At 36.9% G+C, this 17,581-nt stretch overlaps 1 protein-coding gene across 7 annotated transcripts in view; it reads right to left on the reverse strand.

Annotated features, from left to right (window-relative positions):
• The window catches only part of Armc4 (armadillo repeat containing 4), a 175,602-nt gene that overhangs the window by 101,361 nt on the left and 56,660 nt on the right, over positions 1 to 17,581 (reverse strand). For all 7 annotated transcript variants that reach the window (XM_013521481.1, XM_013521480.1, XM_013521478.1 and 4 more), the window contains 3 exons: positions 17,240 to 17,350; positions 14,327 to 14,481; positions 12,669 to 12,911 (listed from right to left, as the gene is read on the reverse strand). In XM_013521481.1, coding sequence (XP_013376935.1) covers positions 12,669 to 12,911; positions 14,327 to 14,481; positions 17,240 to 17,350 — 509 coding nt within the window. The remainder of the gene's footprint in view (positions 1 to 12,668; positions 12,912 to 14,326; positions 14,482 to 17,239; positions 17,351 to 17,581) is intronic.

Here is a 17,581-nt window from a genome sequence, read left to right on the forward strand (position 1 = left end):
AAAAAAAAAAAAAAAAAAAAAAAAAAAAAAAAAAAGACAGAAAGAAAATAGAGCTATAAACTAATACACCTCATGAACAGAGACAGAAATACAAACCACCAGCAAATTTAATACACAAATACAAGACAACAGTAATACAACATATAGTAAGGGTGATTTTATCATGTAATGCACCTTATTGACAGATTTTTAAAAACCCTGATCATCCCAATAAAGGCAGAAAAGATATTTTCCTAAATTGAAAACCAATTTTAAAAACTCTTACAACACACTAAAAATGGACAGAAACTGCTTCAGCATGATAAAGGATATCTTTAAAACCCTACACAAGTAACACCACACTCAGTGGTCTAAATTTGAATGATTTCTCTCCAAAGCCAATAATGTTTGACCTTGCTTTTTTATAACAGAGGTTCTGAGCTGTTCAATAGAGCAAGAAAAATAAAAGGCACATAGATCATGGTAGGAAAGGAAAGTAAGCTATCATTTGCAGATTACGTACTTTTATATTTAGAAAACACTATGGCACCTACAAAAATATTAGAAAGAATAAATGTAGTAGGTTGCAACAATACATAATAGTAGATTGGAAAATAAGATATATTTTAAAATCAATTATGTATCTTTTACTTGAAAAATAACTTGAAAAAGAATTAACAATAATTACCAATCGCAATAGCATAAACAGATACCTAGAAATATATGCAAGATTTCTACATGAGAGAAATTGAAAACCAAGTAACAAACATATGCAAGATTTCTACATGAGAGAAATTGAAAACCAAGTAAATGGAGATACTATATAGCATATAAATAGATTGGAAGTGTCAACATCATTAAAATTTACATTCTCCTTAAATTGATCTATAGATTCCTAATATTACTTAACTAAATTTCTATAGACTTTAAAAACTTATTTTTGACAAAATGGTTAACAATGTATACAAAAGTTCAAATGATCCTCAATAGCTCAAAGCATCTCAAGAAGTTGGAGGATTCATACTAATTATTAAAGAACTATAGTGATCAAGACTGTGGTGGTACTGAAATATAAAAGAAAAATGGATTAATGGGAAAAAAGACTTTATAAACAGACCCACTCAAGCATATTTTAAAATCCAAATAGATGAATAATAATGAGACTAATGAAGCAATGAGACTGAAACAGCAATAAACAGTTCTCCAGAGTAAAAGGATCTGGCACTGGGTGGGCTGTGAAAAGGAGAGGTGGCCCAGGGTTTTGGGTAATGACAATATTCTACTTCCTGGCATGGATGGCACTTACATAAGTCTTCCTTTCCCAATAATTTATTAATATGCCCATTTACATCATGCACTTTCCTTAATGTGTATTATACTTCATGAATTACAAGTTTTAAAATGTTTTTGTTTCTTTGTAAATACACATAAACATACTGTCTCACAGGAAATAATACTAAATAGCCCATTTATTCAACAATGAGACTGAGATCCTAGCACACTTGACTGCATGACATATGTAATGTAGAGAAAAAAATCAATATATGCCTCAAATTAAAAGCCCTAGAGCTCATTTCAAATGAGAAAATTAAAATTCAGGGGATTAAATGATTCACTTAATACTTTTCATTTGACATTTTTGTGTCTCAATTAAACCCAAGTGCTTCTAAAAGTATCCACATGAAAAAGAAAAAAGAGAATGTGCAAGGAAGAAATAATGTTATTGACACAAACATGAAAAACATATATACCACTGCATGTCTTACACAAACCCTAAAAGGTCAAAAACACTGGTTTTCTGGCACAAGGAATATTGGGAAGCCACAGAGATTAAATCTCTTCTGTATGCAAACAAGTATAGCTCTACTGTTTTTCCTTTTTAAAAAGAACAAATAAACCCAATGTAAAAGTCTTTAAAAACTATGTAAATGCAACATAATTATGCTTAAACCACAGAAGACAGGAATTTAGAGTTACAGATTCCATGGTAAGTTTTAATTCTATCCTTGTGTATATATTTTATGAAGAGTCTTTCATTACATGATCACATAACACTGGACCATGAAACAATCAGTTCAGCAAATGTTTATTTTATAATGTGTGGAAGGAAAATATTTTATAGAATAAATTGTGGGAAATCAGTACATTATTTAGAGAAATGGTTAGATAAAATTTCTTAGAATCCTAAGCATTTCAAAGTATTAATAAAACCATTTTGTCCAGATTATCTTCTATGTTAACTCTTTTATAGCAAATTCTTGCTTATATTTGAAAGGTGACTTTTACATTTTATGCTTACTTTGAAATAATGGAAAACTTATGATTATCAGGATTTCAGTATGTTTTCAATGACTTATACCAGGCACTTTTTTCTAAGGAATACAGACAGAATAAATTTTAAAAGCTTATGAGTTCAAAACTTCTTTTTAAAAACCCTTATCACGGGGCTGGGGATTTAGCTCAGCGGCACAGTGCCTGCCTGGCAAGCACGACGTCGTGAGTTCGATTCCCGGTACTGGAAAAAAACAAAAACAAAAACAAAACAAAACAAAACAAAACAAAAAAAACCCTTATCACTATATTTGCATTTGATAGGATTCCTTATAATTCATGTAAATGCAAAGTTGATTTCTTAAAAAGGAAGAATAAAGCCTTCATTCTGGCATCCCAGAATGAGCTATATTTCAGGTTAATCAACACTGAAATATAAAGTTATCAGCTGAGGGAAAAAAACTTGTAAATTTATTAGGTTATAAAGATAAAGAAAAAAATCCTCAAGGCACCCAAGCAAAATGAGCAAGTAACTTACAAAGAGAAAATTAATTTATGCTACCATCAGACTTTTAAAAACTGGCAAAGCAAAGCAACAATCAGCTTAATTAATCTTGTTTAACTTAGTGAAAGAATATGAAAACCAAAGATGTTCTGTCTAGCAAGGCTATCTTCCAATTACTTATATAACATAATTTCAATGATAAGAACTTTGGAACCCATGAGTGAGCCATGGGACATTCTGGAAGATTCTATGGGAGGAAAAACTTTAAACAACTTAAAGATGACTATAAAACTTCAGCAAAATTGATGATGATGATGTTGATATGTGTGTACCTATACATATGCGACTACTGATTTAAGATTGAAATAAAGATAGGGTACAGAGTGCAATAATGATGTCTGAATGTAAATTACAGTGACAAAATAGAAATAATGCACTTCAATCATTAGAGGGAAAAATATAACAAGCCCATTGATTACTGCATTAGCCCAAAACTGTGAGTTAAAAGATAGCCAATAAAAATGTAGAAACTGAGTAGTGAATGATTAAGATGAAAGGAAAATGAGGGCATTAGAAAAATTATAGATACAAAGATAACCACTAGAACAAAATGCAAATTTTTTTAAATAAAAATTTCTAAACAAGAGCTGATAAAGAATCATAATATGATAAAATGTAAATAATTTAAAAATATTATATTGTTGAGACCAAACATTTTAATCATATAAATAGATGTGAATGGGTTTAAAATCACTTATTAAAATAAAAAGTATATTGGACCTACACAGCAATATGCAACTGTATACTATATACAAGGACATACTTTAAACAAAGAGATACAGAAAAACTAAAAATAAATGGATAGACCAAGGATAATAGGCAAATGGAAACAATAAGAAAACAGGGACAGCTAGGTGTGGTGACAGGTGCTGTGAGGCAGGAGGATAGCAATTTTGAGACCAGCCTGGACAACTTAGTGACTTACGGAAACCTTGTGTCAAAAAAAAAAAAAAAAAAGGTCGGGTTGTAGCTCAGTGCAGAGGATCAGGTTTTAAGGTTTAATTCCCAGTACCATAAAAGAAAAAAAGGAGGAAGGAAAGAAAAGAGGGATGAGAGAGAGGAAAGAGATCTCTATACCACACAAAGTAGAAAACACACCAAAATTTATTGAACATGACCAAGTCTAGTACTTGGAAAAATTAAAAGCCATTTGAAATATTTATACACCCAAAAATATAGTGTATTAAAAGTTTTGTTACCAGCCTATGGTGCTATGAGAAGGTGGTAGAACTTTAAGTTGTAGGGCCTAGCGGGAGGGTTTATATCTTTAGGGATGTGACCTTAGAAGGAATTATAGTCCCTCCTTCTTCCTGTCTCTCTCTTACTCGCCTGGATAGGAAGTGAACAAGCTTCTTGTTCCCATCTCGCCTGCCATGTGGCACTGCCTCACCACAGGCTCCCAACCAAAGGAACCAACTAATCATAGCTACCTTCAAAACTGTGACCCAAATAAGCCCTTTCTCTTTATAATCTGGTTGCCACAAGAATTTGTTACAGTAATAGAAAGTTAACCTTTTTCCTATCACAGTGTAGTGGGGTGGTATACCCTCAATAAAGGTGATTTAAAAACTAGGAATGAATTGAACAAACATGGACAAAATCCACAGGAAGAAAACTTTAAAATACTCTTCAAAGTAACACAACTGGACTGCAACAATGGAAGTTTTCTATAATTTTACAGTGACTATCCATAATGTGACAATCAAGGGACAAGCTGTGGGAATCCCCTGTACTCTCCGCTTTTGCAGTTGCTCTGAACATCTAATGCTATTTCAAAGCAGAAGTTAAAAAGAAAGTTTAAAAATAAAGCAAAGATTCTGAGGTGTGGAAAATAAATCATAAATGTTTCTGGAGGTTTTAGCTGTAATATTTTTAGATGTTTGAATTTTTATAGTATTTCATTAGAAAATTGTTTCCCAAAATGCAAAACTGACCAGTTTTTTTTAAATATTGGTGTGATTTTATATTCTTGAAGGCTCAACTGCTTCCAGATAAATTCTGTACAACAAATAGACATTAATAGTCACTAAGAAAATTCATTAGGAATTAATCTGCCTTTTCATAAACTTACTATTTCAGAATGCCTACTGTCCTGTATTACAGGGAGGGGCATAATGAAATACTGAGTTTTTTAAAAACAATGATCTAAGTTTTACAAAACTATGGTTTCACAAAAAAATCACTTTTGATTCAGTAGTCCAATTGTTGTTGCTAAGATATTTCTTGTTCTTCCTGAGAGAAAAGTATATTGGGGCGAGAGCTGCAAATGCATTCTATTGCACAGTTAATAAAATGGTGCTAAATGTGTATATGTTTATCTTGATATGTGACCTAAGTTTTAACCACAGCCAAAGCACTAAAATATAAAATTGCTAGTCGTTAAAATAAATTCTTAGCCCATGAGTTACAGAAGACTTACATAGGGAAGAGGCATTTATCATTTCCTCACATTTAACTTAAAGCTCAAAGATGCAATAAATTCTACAATTCTAGCAATAATAGCCATGTCGGAAAGAATAATGTTTCTTGGATTGTTACCAAACTCAAAATACTGTTTTCTGAATCTGCCTTAGCATGTTTATAAAACACTTGTGGGAAAACCATCTCACAAGTATAAAAGTTGGTGTGCGAGGAAGGACAGGTTAGCTCTTACCTCATGAAAGCTTTGCTATCAAATTTGACATATTTGGTCCATTTCTTGCCTTTAAACACTCCCTTCTTTGTTTTTGTTTTCCAGTAAATCATTCTTCTAATTTATCTCGCAACTCCCACTGACCAGCCTTACTTTCTTTACAGGCATCTTTTCTTTTGTCCATTCATTCTTCTAAAAAAAATGGTTTCCCCTATGCCTCTCTGTTCACCTTTCCCAAAGTGTTAAAGACATTGTATTACAGCGCATACTCATGCTTATGTTTATAGCAGCACAACTCACAATAGCTAAATCTTGGAAGTAGCCGAAACGTCCAACCACAGATAAATGGGTGAATAAAATGTGGAATTTATACAAGATGGAGTAATACTCAGCCATATAGAAAGATAAATTTGAGTCATTTGTGGATGTAGCTGGAGACCAAAATGCAAAGAGAAATAAACCAGAGGGTTAAATATCACATGGTTTCTTCTATATAAGTAACAAAGTACAAATAATCCAGGATCTAGGGATGCAGAGAGACAGGAGGATGGAGCAGAGAAGGGGAAGTAAAAAGAATTAAGGTCAAATATGCACATGTACCAACTTCCCACAATGAATGCGCTTATTATGTGTCACAAACGTGTACTAATAAAAGTAATATTTAAAAAAGGAAAAAAACCTGGGTTCAACAGGATTACACTTTTGTCCTTCCCTTTTCCCTCTACTTTCTCTTCCCCACAATCTTTCACAGATTGCTCATGATTTCAGTTACAAAAAACATTTTTTGCAAAAAATATTTTTTGCTCGGCTTACATTTTTTCCTTTAGTATATATTAGTCACCTAGAATAAAGAGTTTTCTTTGTGGTATTTAATACATGTATGTAAGATACTTTGATCACATCCACACTGCCATTCCCTTCCCCTCACCTCTCCCTTCCCCTTGACCTCTTCCCTTTTATATAATGGCCTTGTTCTACTCTGATATGGTCATTTTTTATAGATTCCTGCATATAATAGAAAATGTGCAATGCTTGTCTGAGTTAGGCTTATTTCACTTAAACATGATCATCTCCTGTTCCATCCATTTTCTTGCAGATGACATGATTTCATTTTTTTGGTGGCTGAATAATACTCCATTGTATGTATCTAACACATTTTTAATCCATTCATCCATTGATGGACACCTAGGTTGATTGATACCTTGGTATCAATCAGTACCTTGATATTTATTATGAACTGTGCCATGATAAACATGAATATGCAGGTATCTCTGGAGCATGTAGACTTGGGTATGTACCAAGGAATAGTATCACGTGATAGTTTTATTTTAGTAGGATCATATGATAGTTTTATTTTTAGTTTTTTGAGGAACCTCCATACTGATTTCCACAGTGACGACCCACATCTGTATCCTAAAATTCAGATATGAATATTCAATTGACTGCTGTCAGCATTTGGACATCCCACAGGAACCTCAGTGCCAGCACAACTATAACAACCTCACCATTCATTCATTATCTAATACATGTTTGTTAGATGCATGTCCTGAGCCTGGTCCTGGGCTCCGCATTGAACATACAGTGATGAACAAACTGACTTTGAAAGTCAGGCTTCCTTTACTAGTCTTCCACCTGTTCCCTGCATAAGTAAGTGGGTCCATTAGTCATCTGGGTTCCAAAGCTACAAACCTAAACACTATCACTGACTCTGTGCTCTTCCTTATTACTCCTGTTCAATCATTTATCTGGTCCCACCCCTTCTCTTTCTTCACAGCTCTTTAATCTGTCAATTTATCTGTTCTTCATACAATATATTGCACAGGCTTACTTTAAACTACCTTTACCTTACTTGCAATAATCCCCTAGTAAGCTTTCCTATCTCTATTCATGCTTAAAATCTTTCAGTGACTCTCAATTAGCTTTAAAGCAAAATCCAAACTTAGTATGATACACAAAGGCCTGAATGATAATTGTCTATTTACATGTCAGTGCCAAACCCTGTGCAGCAAGATGGCCTAAATGATTCAAGACAGGCAATTCCTGTTTTCAGATGCCAGAAAGATAAGCTGAAGGAAGAAACAGGCATTACCAAAAAGTAATAGCATAGAATGTAATGATCAAATGGTGAAACAAATAATATAGTACACTTCTGCAGGGTTCTCTTATGGCCAGAGAATAAATGTGACTGTATTAATCATGTTTTTTCACTGTGATAAAATATCTGAGAAAGGCAACTTAGAGGAGGAAAGGTTTAGGTTGGCTCTTGATTTCAGAGGCTTCAGTTCCACCGTCAGCTGGCTCCATTGCACCTAGGCCTGTGAAAGAACAGAAACATCACAGTGCAGATGCGTGGCAGAGGAGAGCTGCTCACCTATGACAGCTGAGAAAGAAAGAGATCAATGGCACAAACCAAAGGAAGGGCTGGGGGCCCGATACAGTCACACTCCCATGATCCACACCCTTCAACCAGATCCCAGTTCCTGTTTCTATCACCTCCCAATAATATCATCTATTACTGAGAGATGATATTATCATCCACTATTCTCTAGAAACACCATGATCTCTAGAAACACCACAGGCACATCCAGAAGTGTGTGCTTTACTAACTTCTTAGGTTTTTCTTAATCTAACCAGGCTGAGAATCAAGATTAACCATTCTACAAAGTAATCTATGGGATGGTACTCCATAGGGTTTTGGAGGATACATCTATACACAGCAGCCCTAACAGCCTGGCCGTACATACTAAATAGGTAGAGCGAACAAGTTCATCAGAATGAAAGGATACAGGAAAGACATACATTGAAATGAATACAATAAACAACTCAAAAATATAAAGCCTAATAGAGATATGAAGTCAGGCATGGTGGCACATGCCTGTAATCCCAGCATTTGGGAGGCTGATGCAAGAGAATCACTGTGAGTTCGAGACCAACCTGGGCTACAAAGTGAGTCCAAGGCCAGCCTGAACTGCAGAGCGAGACCCTGTCTCAAAAAAAAAAAAGAACTCTATACTACCATGTCACTATACTCTGGATTATTTACTACTAAGTGTACAGTAGAAGTTCAATTATTTCCCTGGTAGCTTGAAAAATGCTACTAATAGACATTGTCTGAACCATTCAACATTTTATTTGTTTTCCTTAATGGAATCAAGAGAGTCAAAGGACGAAGATTGGCAGGGCTCTAGGGTGTTGAGACTGCCTAGAATTGTCCCTTCTCTACTTTGTCTCTATCCAAGTTTAGAAAGGTAGACATGCAGGCTGCCACAACACCATCTCGGCCAAAGCTGTTAAAATGGTCACTGCTGAGATTTCAGAAAGATAGAATTAGCCTTCCAGGTACTTCCTCTGCTTGAGCTCATCTGTTGAATCTATTTCTTTTTCTCTTTCCCAAATCTCTCTTCCCACACTACTTATTCCATTTTCACTGCTAGGGTAACTATGCATATCCCTCTAACATGCTTCTCTATTCTCCCACCCATTCAAGTGGGTTTCATTCATTAATTATACACCTAAGTCCTACTTCCTCTGGAGAACCTATTATAGATTAAACTACACCCTCCCAAAACGCTTATATTGAAGCTTTAGCCCCTCATACCTTCAAATGTAACTGTATTTGGAGACAGGCATTTGAAAAGGTAAGGTAAAAGGGAATCATTATGACAGATCTGAATCCAGTATTATTGGCGTCTTTTTAAGAGGAGAAGATTAGGACTCTTTGGGAGGTCATGCATGCACAGAAGGATGATCATGTGAAAAGAAGCAAAAAGGTAGCCTTCTACATTCCAGAGAAAGAGGTCTTGGTAGAAACCAACTTTCTCAGTACCTTGGTATTGGATCTCCAGCCTATAGAACAGTGAGGAAATAAATTTCTGTTACATAAGCTACCTAGACTATGAAACTCTTTTATGGAAGCCTTAACAAATTAAATTCCACTTTGGTACTCACACATAGGATGCTGCTGTAACTAATACCTGAAATGTGGAAGTGGCTTGGGAACTAGGGAATGCACAGAGGCTAAGGGAACTCGGAAGGGCATGTTAGCCAAACCCAACTTGTCTTGCAAAAACTGTTGGTAGAAATATGGATGCCAAAGGTGATTTAGTTGAGGTCTCAAATGGAAATAAGGAACATACTATTGTAACTGGAAGAAAAGTAACCCCCAAAACTTGCTTGCTTTATTTCCAGCATTTTGTAGAAGGTAGAATTTGTAAGTGCCAAATTAGATATTTCACAGAGATTTTTAAACCAAATGATGAAGACACAGCTTGCTTTCTCCTGACTGTTTCTAGTAAAATGCAAGGAGAGAGAGCTAAACCAAGGAAGGAATCATTAAGCAAAAACAAAACCAGAACTTTAAGATTTGACAAATTTTCAATCTATCCACATTGAGAACAAGAAAGAGAGAGAAACAGAGGAAATATACTCTGGAAAGAACATGGAGGTTGTGGCTGGACACAGTCTAATAGCATCACACACACACACACACACACACACACACACACACACAAAGGTTCATATGCAAAAGGCTTGGAGTCCAGGGTGATGCTATTAGTAGCTGGTGGAACTAAGAGGTGGGGCCTATTGGGAGGTCCTCAGTTCCTTGGGGGCATGAGATAATTCCCTCTTAGCACTTCGAGTTCCTATAGAAGGAGAGGGCCTGGGCCCTCCTGTCTTCTCTACCCCTGGCTCCAGTGTACCCACATGCTCATTCATGTACAATCTCCCTCCCACCGTTGCTATCTGTGCCATGGGTGATGCAGGCAACAGTGGTCTTCACCAAAAAGCTATGCTCTGACATTTGGATTTTCAGCCTCCCAACTTTTCTAAGAGGCCTGATCAGGTATTTTGCCATGGTAACACAAAGCTGACTAATACATTCACTGGACAATATAATGATAGGTTATGGGTGTTACTCGTGGATTCAAAACCCAATTCAACAGGTCTGCTGCCATCTTGGACTAAAGGTGACAGGGATAGGATGAAATGAAGGACAGCTGACGAACTTCTGGGATTCTACAGGTCAGACCAATAGAGCTATCCAACTGCAAACAGCTACAGAAATACCATTCATGGGTCCAAAAATCAGGGGTGGAAATCAGAGTGATTCTACTCATTATTACTCAGCAGCAAATTTCTGACTTCCTGTCTGTGACCTTATGATCTGATGGCCAAGACATCTTAGTTCCAAAAGAAAGAATTCTTCCACTCTGAGACATAACTGTGATTCCACTGCAGTGGAAGTTAAATCTGCCACTGGTTCACTCTGGGCTCCTCATGCCTCAAACTCAACAGGCAAAAAAGGAAGTCACAGTGACGTGTGGGGTGACTAACACTGACCACCAAGGAGATATCAGATTGCTACTAGAGAAAGAGCATGCCTGGAACACAAGAGATCCCTTAAAATGTCTCTTAGTGGGGCTGGGGATTTAGCTCAGTGGCAAAAGTGCCTGCCTGGCAAGCGCAAGGTCATGAGTTCAGTTCCCGGTACCGGAGAAAAAAAAAAAAAAAAAAAAAAAAAATGTCTCTTAGTATTGCCACAAACCTGTCATTAAAGTAAATGGAAAGTGACAGGAACTGAGTCCAGGAAGGACTAGTAATGTACCAGATCACTTAGGAATAAAGGCTTGAGTCACCCACAGGTAAAGAACCACAAGTGAGTGCTTGCAAAAGGCAGAGGAAATGTGAAATGGATACTGGAGAAAGGTTATAAATACTAGCTATGATCCCACGGCCAGTTACAGAAGTGAGGATTGTCACAAAAATTTCTTCCTCCTTTTATTATGAATATACATTGTGTGTTTCTATGTTTACCTTTTATCTCTTCATCATGTAATATAAGTTCAATAACTTTAATCTGCATATAAGTATTGTTAACTTTACACAGTAATATTTAATTCAGGGGATATCAACAAGAGGAACTCTTTGAGAAACAGTTAATGCATTTTCAGTTATACACAGATAATTACGTTACAAAACGCAGAAGTATGACCTTGTTATTGTCTTTATTTACAGGTTAAATTTAGGGCTTAGGGATTGCATACAGGTACCAAATTAACAAGGATGCTAGCCCTGTAATGTTACATATATATCCCAAGCTGGTTGAGTCACTGTGCCCAGACATTTGGTCAAACATTAGTATGTTTCTGTGAAAGTGCTTTCTAGATGAGTTTAACACTTAAGGAGGTGATGGCGAATAAACAAAGCAGTTTACCCTTCATAATGTAAGTAGGTCTCATCCAGTCATTTGAAGACATTAATAGAAAATTAACCTTCTGTGAGCAAAAAGGAATTTTGTCGACTGCCTCTGGACTCAAATGGCAGCTCTTTCATGAGCTTCCAGTCAAGCAGTTCACCCCAGCAGATGTGGAACTCACCACCCTTACACAATTGCATAAACCAACTCCCCAAAATAAAGATAGATAGACAGACAGAAAGATAGATAGATTGATGGGAGATAGAAATACAGATAAAGATAAAAAATTGTGCTTTGGTGTCCTTTGGGTATTGTTTCTAGGATTTTTGTGGATACCAAGGTCCACAGATGCTCAAGTCTCAATGAAATGGCACAATATTTGTATATAACATGTATGATCCTTCCATAAGCTTTATATGATATCCAGATTTTTTTACAATAGCTAATATAATGTAAACAGTTATGCTATATTATTCAGGGAATAATGATGAGAAAAAGTCAGTGCATGTTCAGAACAAATGAGATTTTTAAAAAATATTTTCAGTCTATATTTAAGTCTTATCTTCCTAAGTAGGCAATAATTTAAGATTAAGATTGCAACTTAAAATCCTTTGCCTCTTTTCCTCATCAGCCCACAGTTTTTGTCAGGAGCTCCAAATTATGTTTGCTGAATTGGCAAGAAAGGAGGAAGAGGATACCATCAGAAGGCTACACAGGACGTCTTGGTTATACTGACAGATGTTCTTTAAAAAGCACAGAAAAAATCTTTGCTGATTGCATTAAGGTTTCCACATGAGAAACTGATTACTGATTGTTGTAAATTCTCCCAAACACCCAGCTCCGTGATGGCAATATTTTGGTTCACTATGTCCTGCTTTGGTAAACTTGTGATTATTTATATAATTACACATTTTTTTCATCATTTGTGAACATCAATTCTAAGCGATGACACTATTCTATAACTACCAATAACTATTCTATAACAAATGTTCTCATATTAACTCTCCAGCTTTGGAGCCACTTACACCATACTTTCAGGTTCCACTGCACAAGCACCAACGGCTTTGGTGACATTCACAAGAAGAGCTTGGTTTATTCCAACGAGGAGGTTCACGAGAGGCTGAATGCCACCACACTTCCGCACAATGACTCTGTTTTCACGATCCTGGCAGCATTCTCCCAAAGCCCCAACCACATTCACAAGCACTTCTTCAGGCTGATCAGTTAAAAGTCCCACCAGAGTTTCAATGGCTTTGTATTCCCGAAACCTAAATTTATCACAAGAAAAGAGAGTTACTTTTAGTAGAAAGCTGAAATTATTAATAGTAATACAAGTAACAACTAAGAATTACTAACTGCTAAGACCTTCAGTCAATCCCTGCAACAACCCTCAGATGTAAGCACTATTTAATCTCCATTATCAAACAACCAACTGGAAGCTTGGTAAACAGGAAGGCTTTCCATCACAGCCAGCTGCCTGCTCCTGATCTATGCCCTGAATCTCCAAGCTGAACAGCCTCAAAGACAAGTAGGCTTGCATCCAGTCTGAGTATCTATGACTCCACTCAGCCCAGGGTTTACCTCCCACATTACACAAACTACTTTCTGAACAAAGGATACTAAATATTTCATGAAAATGAATGTATATTAAATATTTTTCCTTTTAGATACATTAAACATGACTGTTTGGGCCAATAAATCTCAAATAAGTAGTAATTTGTGCTACTTAGATAGAAAAAAATCTGTCAGACACAGTTACCTTCAGTACTACTAATACATTTAGCCCATCTTTTGTCCATGTGATTTCATTCTGATTTTGTTCACTATATATTTAAGCCACAAGGAAAGTATGATATATAAAGGTAAATATTTGAGACAGTTTCCATATGAAACATTTTTTCTAATAAACTTCAGCAGTATTTTTAAGTATGATGCAGTGGAATTTTTACTACTGAAATTTGGGGAAACTTTCAATTAAGATAAAAGCTTAATTATCTGAGGTTACTTATAATGCATTCATAACTTCACCATATATTCTTTATTCAGTAAACTTATTTTGTGTTCGTTGGGACCTATGATTTTCTTGTTAAGGGAAATTATTAGACACAGAAAGTTTCCTTAAAATACCCATTAAGAATGTGAACTCAAATATATATAAAGAGATAAATGTAATGATTAGAATAAATGCAATTTTATAAGTACTCTTCAGGAAAAAAATACAAATAATTTAAAATAAAAATTTTGTGAAATCATATTTGAAAAATACTCTTTAAGGGTGCCTGGTTGGAATTGAGCTGACTCATTTGTTTATCTTTAGAAAATGAAAAATAACAGAACCACTTTCTTTCTCTAAAGACTCAGGGAGACATTCCTCCCCTCACCTTGGCAGGTCTCTGCAGGAAACACAAGAGATTTCTAACTGAAAAGGCTAAAGCAGCCCGTTTGCACAGAAATCACATCGTAAGCCCTTCTGCCCTACTCAAGGACATAAAACCACTGCCTGGTCTGGACTGAGCAAAGCAGCCTTTCATTTCTAAGAATCCCCTCATGTGCCAACTTAACCCACACAGTGTGCGTCCCTGAATGGCATTAGTCAACGCTTTAAGAAAATAGCATGAAATTCAAAGGATGTGTTCCAGTGGCCGTATCTGTATTACAGAATATCAAGGGTGCCTTCTCTTACTTGGTCACATTCTCTTTGCTGATGGAACATTTCCATATGGCCCCTGTGACAGCAGCTAAGCGCTCTTTATTGTCTGTGTTATTGAGAAGACTGGCCAGGGGTTTGAGTCCTCCATGTAGCCTGACCAGGTCCCGGGTTTCCTCGTCTTCAGCACACTGCACAAAAGGCAAACCAGAGGCTATCAGGGATCCAGGTAACTCAAGCATACAGTGATGTTAAAGAGGCTGCCATTCTATAAATGGACCTCAACTTAACATGGTTCCACTTAGGGTTTTTCCATTTTGGGATGGTATAAAATGAATACACATCCATAGGTCTTTTCCTGCTTACTGATACTCTACATCACACTCTCTTGCAATGCTGGACAGCAATACCGAGCTACAGCTCCCACCCAGCCACATGATTATGATGGTGAATGACCACTACACCTAGGGTGCTATGTTGCTAAGCTGTGATGTTGAGTAGTATAAGAGTACAGTAGCGGGGCTGGGGATTTAGCTCAGCGGCAAAGCGCCTGCCTGGCAAGTGCAAGGTCATGAGTTCGGTTCCCAGTACCGGAGAAAAACCAAAAAAAGAAAGAGTACAGTAGCATTTTCCTATGAGACATTAGCCAGTGCATTTTCAACTTACAATATTTTCAGTTTACCATACTTTATCATGATGTAACCCCATCATAAATCAAAGAGCATCAACTTCTTTTCAGAGTATCATTTTCTGAAGGTGCCTCTAAACAAAACATAATTCTTGCTGGTACTATCAGCCACCTGACAGTGTGGCATTCTCCTTGTGTGGTTTTTGGGGAGGCTCAACAGCTTCTACTTATTTGGTACTTCTCCCTAGCCAGTTCAGAGGTACCCTCTGCTTCTAATAAGCCAGATACAGAGGTCAGTTAGAAACCAAGAACAGCCAGGTGTGGTGGCGCACACCTGTAATCCTAGCACTCAGGACACTGAAGCAAGAGAATTGCTGTAAGTGCAAGGCCAGCCTGGGCTACAAAATTAGCTCAAGGCCAGCCTGAACTATATACTGAAACCTTGTCTCAAAAAGACAAAAAGAAAAGAGAAGAAAAATCCAAAAACACCCAGGCTTGGGTGGAAAATGTCTATAGTGAAATAACCCAGTGTTTGGAAAATTTACCAGAGGAGACAGACAATAATAGTATCAGGGTTTTAGTCAAACTTTTAAGGACCCTGCAATCTAGAGATGATTTCCTCAATCAATCCTACTTAGCTTTTTATTCAATACGTTTATCCACACTTGTATCATGCTTTGAAATAAATATTCTGGACTATTTGTCTCAGGCTATAGAGCCAATACATGATAAATGGAGTATAGAGTTGTCTATGATCCTGAGCATGGTCATTTTCCAAGACCAAGGGATGCAGAAGCATGTCATATACCATCCATGAAGGCCATCAGAGGAAACCCTTACCCCAAGGTACCACAGAGATGAACCTGCCATTCTAGTTCAGTGACAAATTTAAAAATTAAATGCAATTTCCAACTCAGTCATAAGGATTATTCCTATGAGGCATGCAGACAAGTGAAGGCCAGATGTCCTTGTTATAGGCTGAGCTTCTCCTTCGAGTTTATATGTTGAAGTCTTAGCTGCTACTACAGTACCTTGGAGTAGCAGTATGTTTGGAGACAGGCAATTCAGGCTATATGGACCCCTGGGGTGGCCCTAATCCAATGTAGCTCTTCTTATGAAAAGATTAAAACACAAATAGACACAAAGGAAACATCATATGAAGACATAGGGAGGAGACAGCCATCTCACAAGTGAAGAAGAGAGGCCTTAGAAGACGCCGACCCTGCTGACACCTTGATCTCAGCCTTCCAGCCTCAGAACTCTAGGGAAATAAATTTCCATTGTTTAAGCCACCGAGTACCTTGTTATGGCAGCCCTAGAAAACTAACACAGTTCCCCTGCTGAAGTGAATGCTTCCTCCGACTCTATCTTTCCAGTGTACTCCATCACCTTGCACATCATGGGTACATGTCTCTAGGGAACCTCCCCGGATTAGGTAGAAGCTGACATAGTCAGTGACTAACTGGGCACTCATTCATCACGACAGGCCATCTTCTCCCCTTTACCACTTTAATCTGTTTTCTAGTATACTATGAAACTTATAATCCACAGATCATGAAGGGCCAGGGATATAGCTCAGCAGCATGGTACCTGCCTGGCAAGCACATGGCCCTGAGTTTGATTCCCATTACCCAAAAAAAGAAGATCATGAAGATTAAAATAAGTAAACTTAGCTAGGCACTGTAGCATAGGCCTCTTGATCCCAGCTACTGAGGAGGCTGAGGTAGGAGGATGACTAGTTCAAGCAGCCTTTGCAAACTAGCAAGAGTCTGTTTCAAAATAAAAAAGTTCTAGGCATGTAGCTCAGTGGGAAGAGGATTCGCCTAGCATGTGCTAAGGCCCTGGGTTCAACCCTCATCACTGCAAATAGACTAATAAATAACAAAAGTCATTATAAAAAACATAGACATACAGGCATGCAAATACATATTCATTCATATAGTCTTGGTAGGAAAAACATTTCCTAAGATCATTGGATTTGAGTAAGATATGCATAAAGCAATGTAGATGCACATGTGCCTGTTTAGGTATTTTACACTAATTGTTTTAGGAGACACTGAGAGATAGACCTGTCTTATAGAAATGCATATAATCAGATATATTGAAGTAGGTTTCTCTCTGACACATGCAAGTACAGTACCCACCATCATCACAGGACAGTGGTTCTCAGGCCTATAGGTACATGAAAATCCCAGGGATACTTGTTAAAAATGCAGACACCGAGGACCCTCCCAAGAGAAGGCAACCACATATTTAGCATCACTGCCTTGAACAGGATGAGCATGGACATGTCCCCACCACAGTGGCCAGATTGCACCCACCTGGTAAATGGCCATGGCACAGTGTTCCTGCAACTGCTCATTCTCGCTGTTTAGGTTCTTTACTAGGTTTTCAATGATCCTTTCTGCTTTGATTGCAGCTCGGTAGTTTTCCTAGGAATAAAAGCTTATGTGTTTATGTGTGTATAACACATAAATATGAGTATCTACTTGCACTTATTGATAATTATGCTTAAGAAACTTTCTAACTAAATAAACAGTGGAGTCATGTCTATACAACAAAAAGAGAATTAATCAACACTGAAAAAACAGTATCACACAGGGATTGATTTACTTAATGTACTAGTAGTGACATGCAAGTATAGTACCCACTTAGATCTTTTG

The sequence above is a fragment of the Chinchilla lanigera genome, unplaced genomic scaffold (genome assembly GCF_000276665.1).
Source record: "Chinchilla lanigera isolate Chin_1 unplaced genomic scaffold, ChiLan1.0 scaffold00061, whole genome shotgun sequence".
In the NCBI taxonomy this organism is placed as follows: domain Eukaryota; kingdom Metazoa; phylum Chordata; class Mammalia; order Rodentia; family Chinchillidae; genus Chinchilla; species Chinchilla lanigera.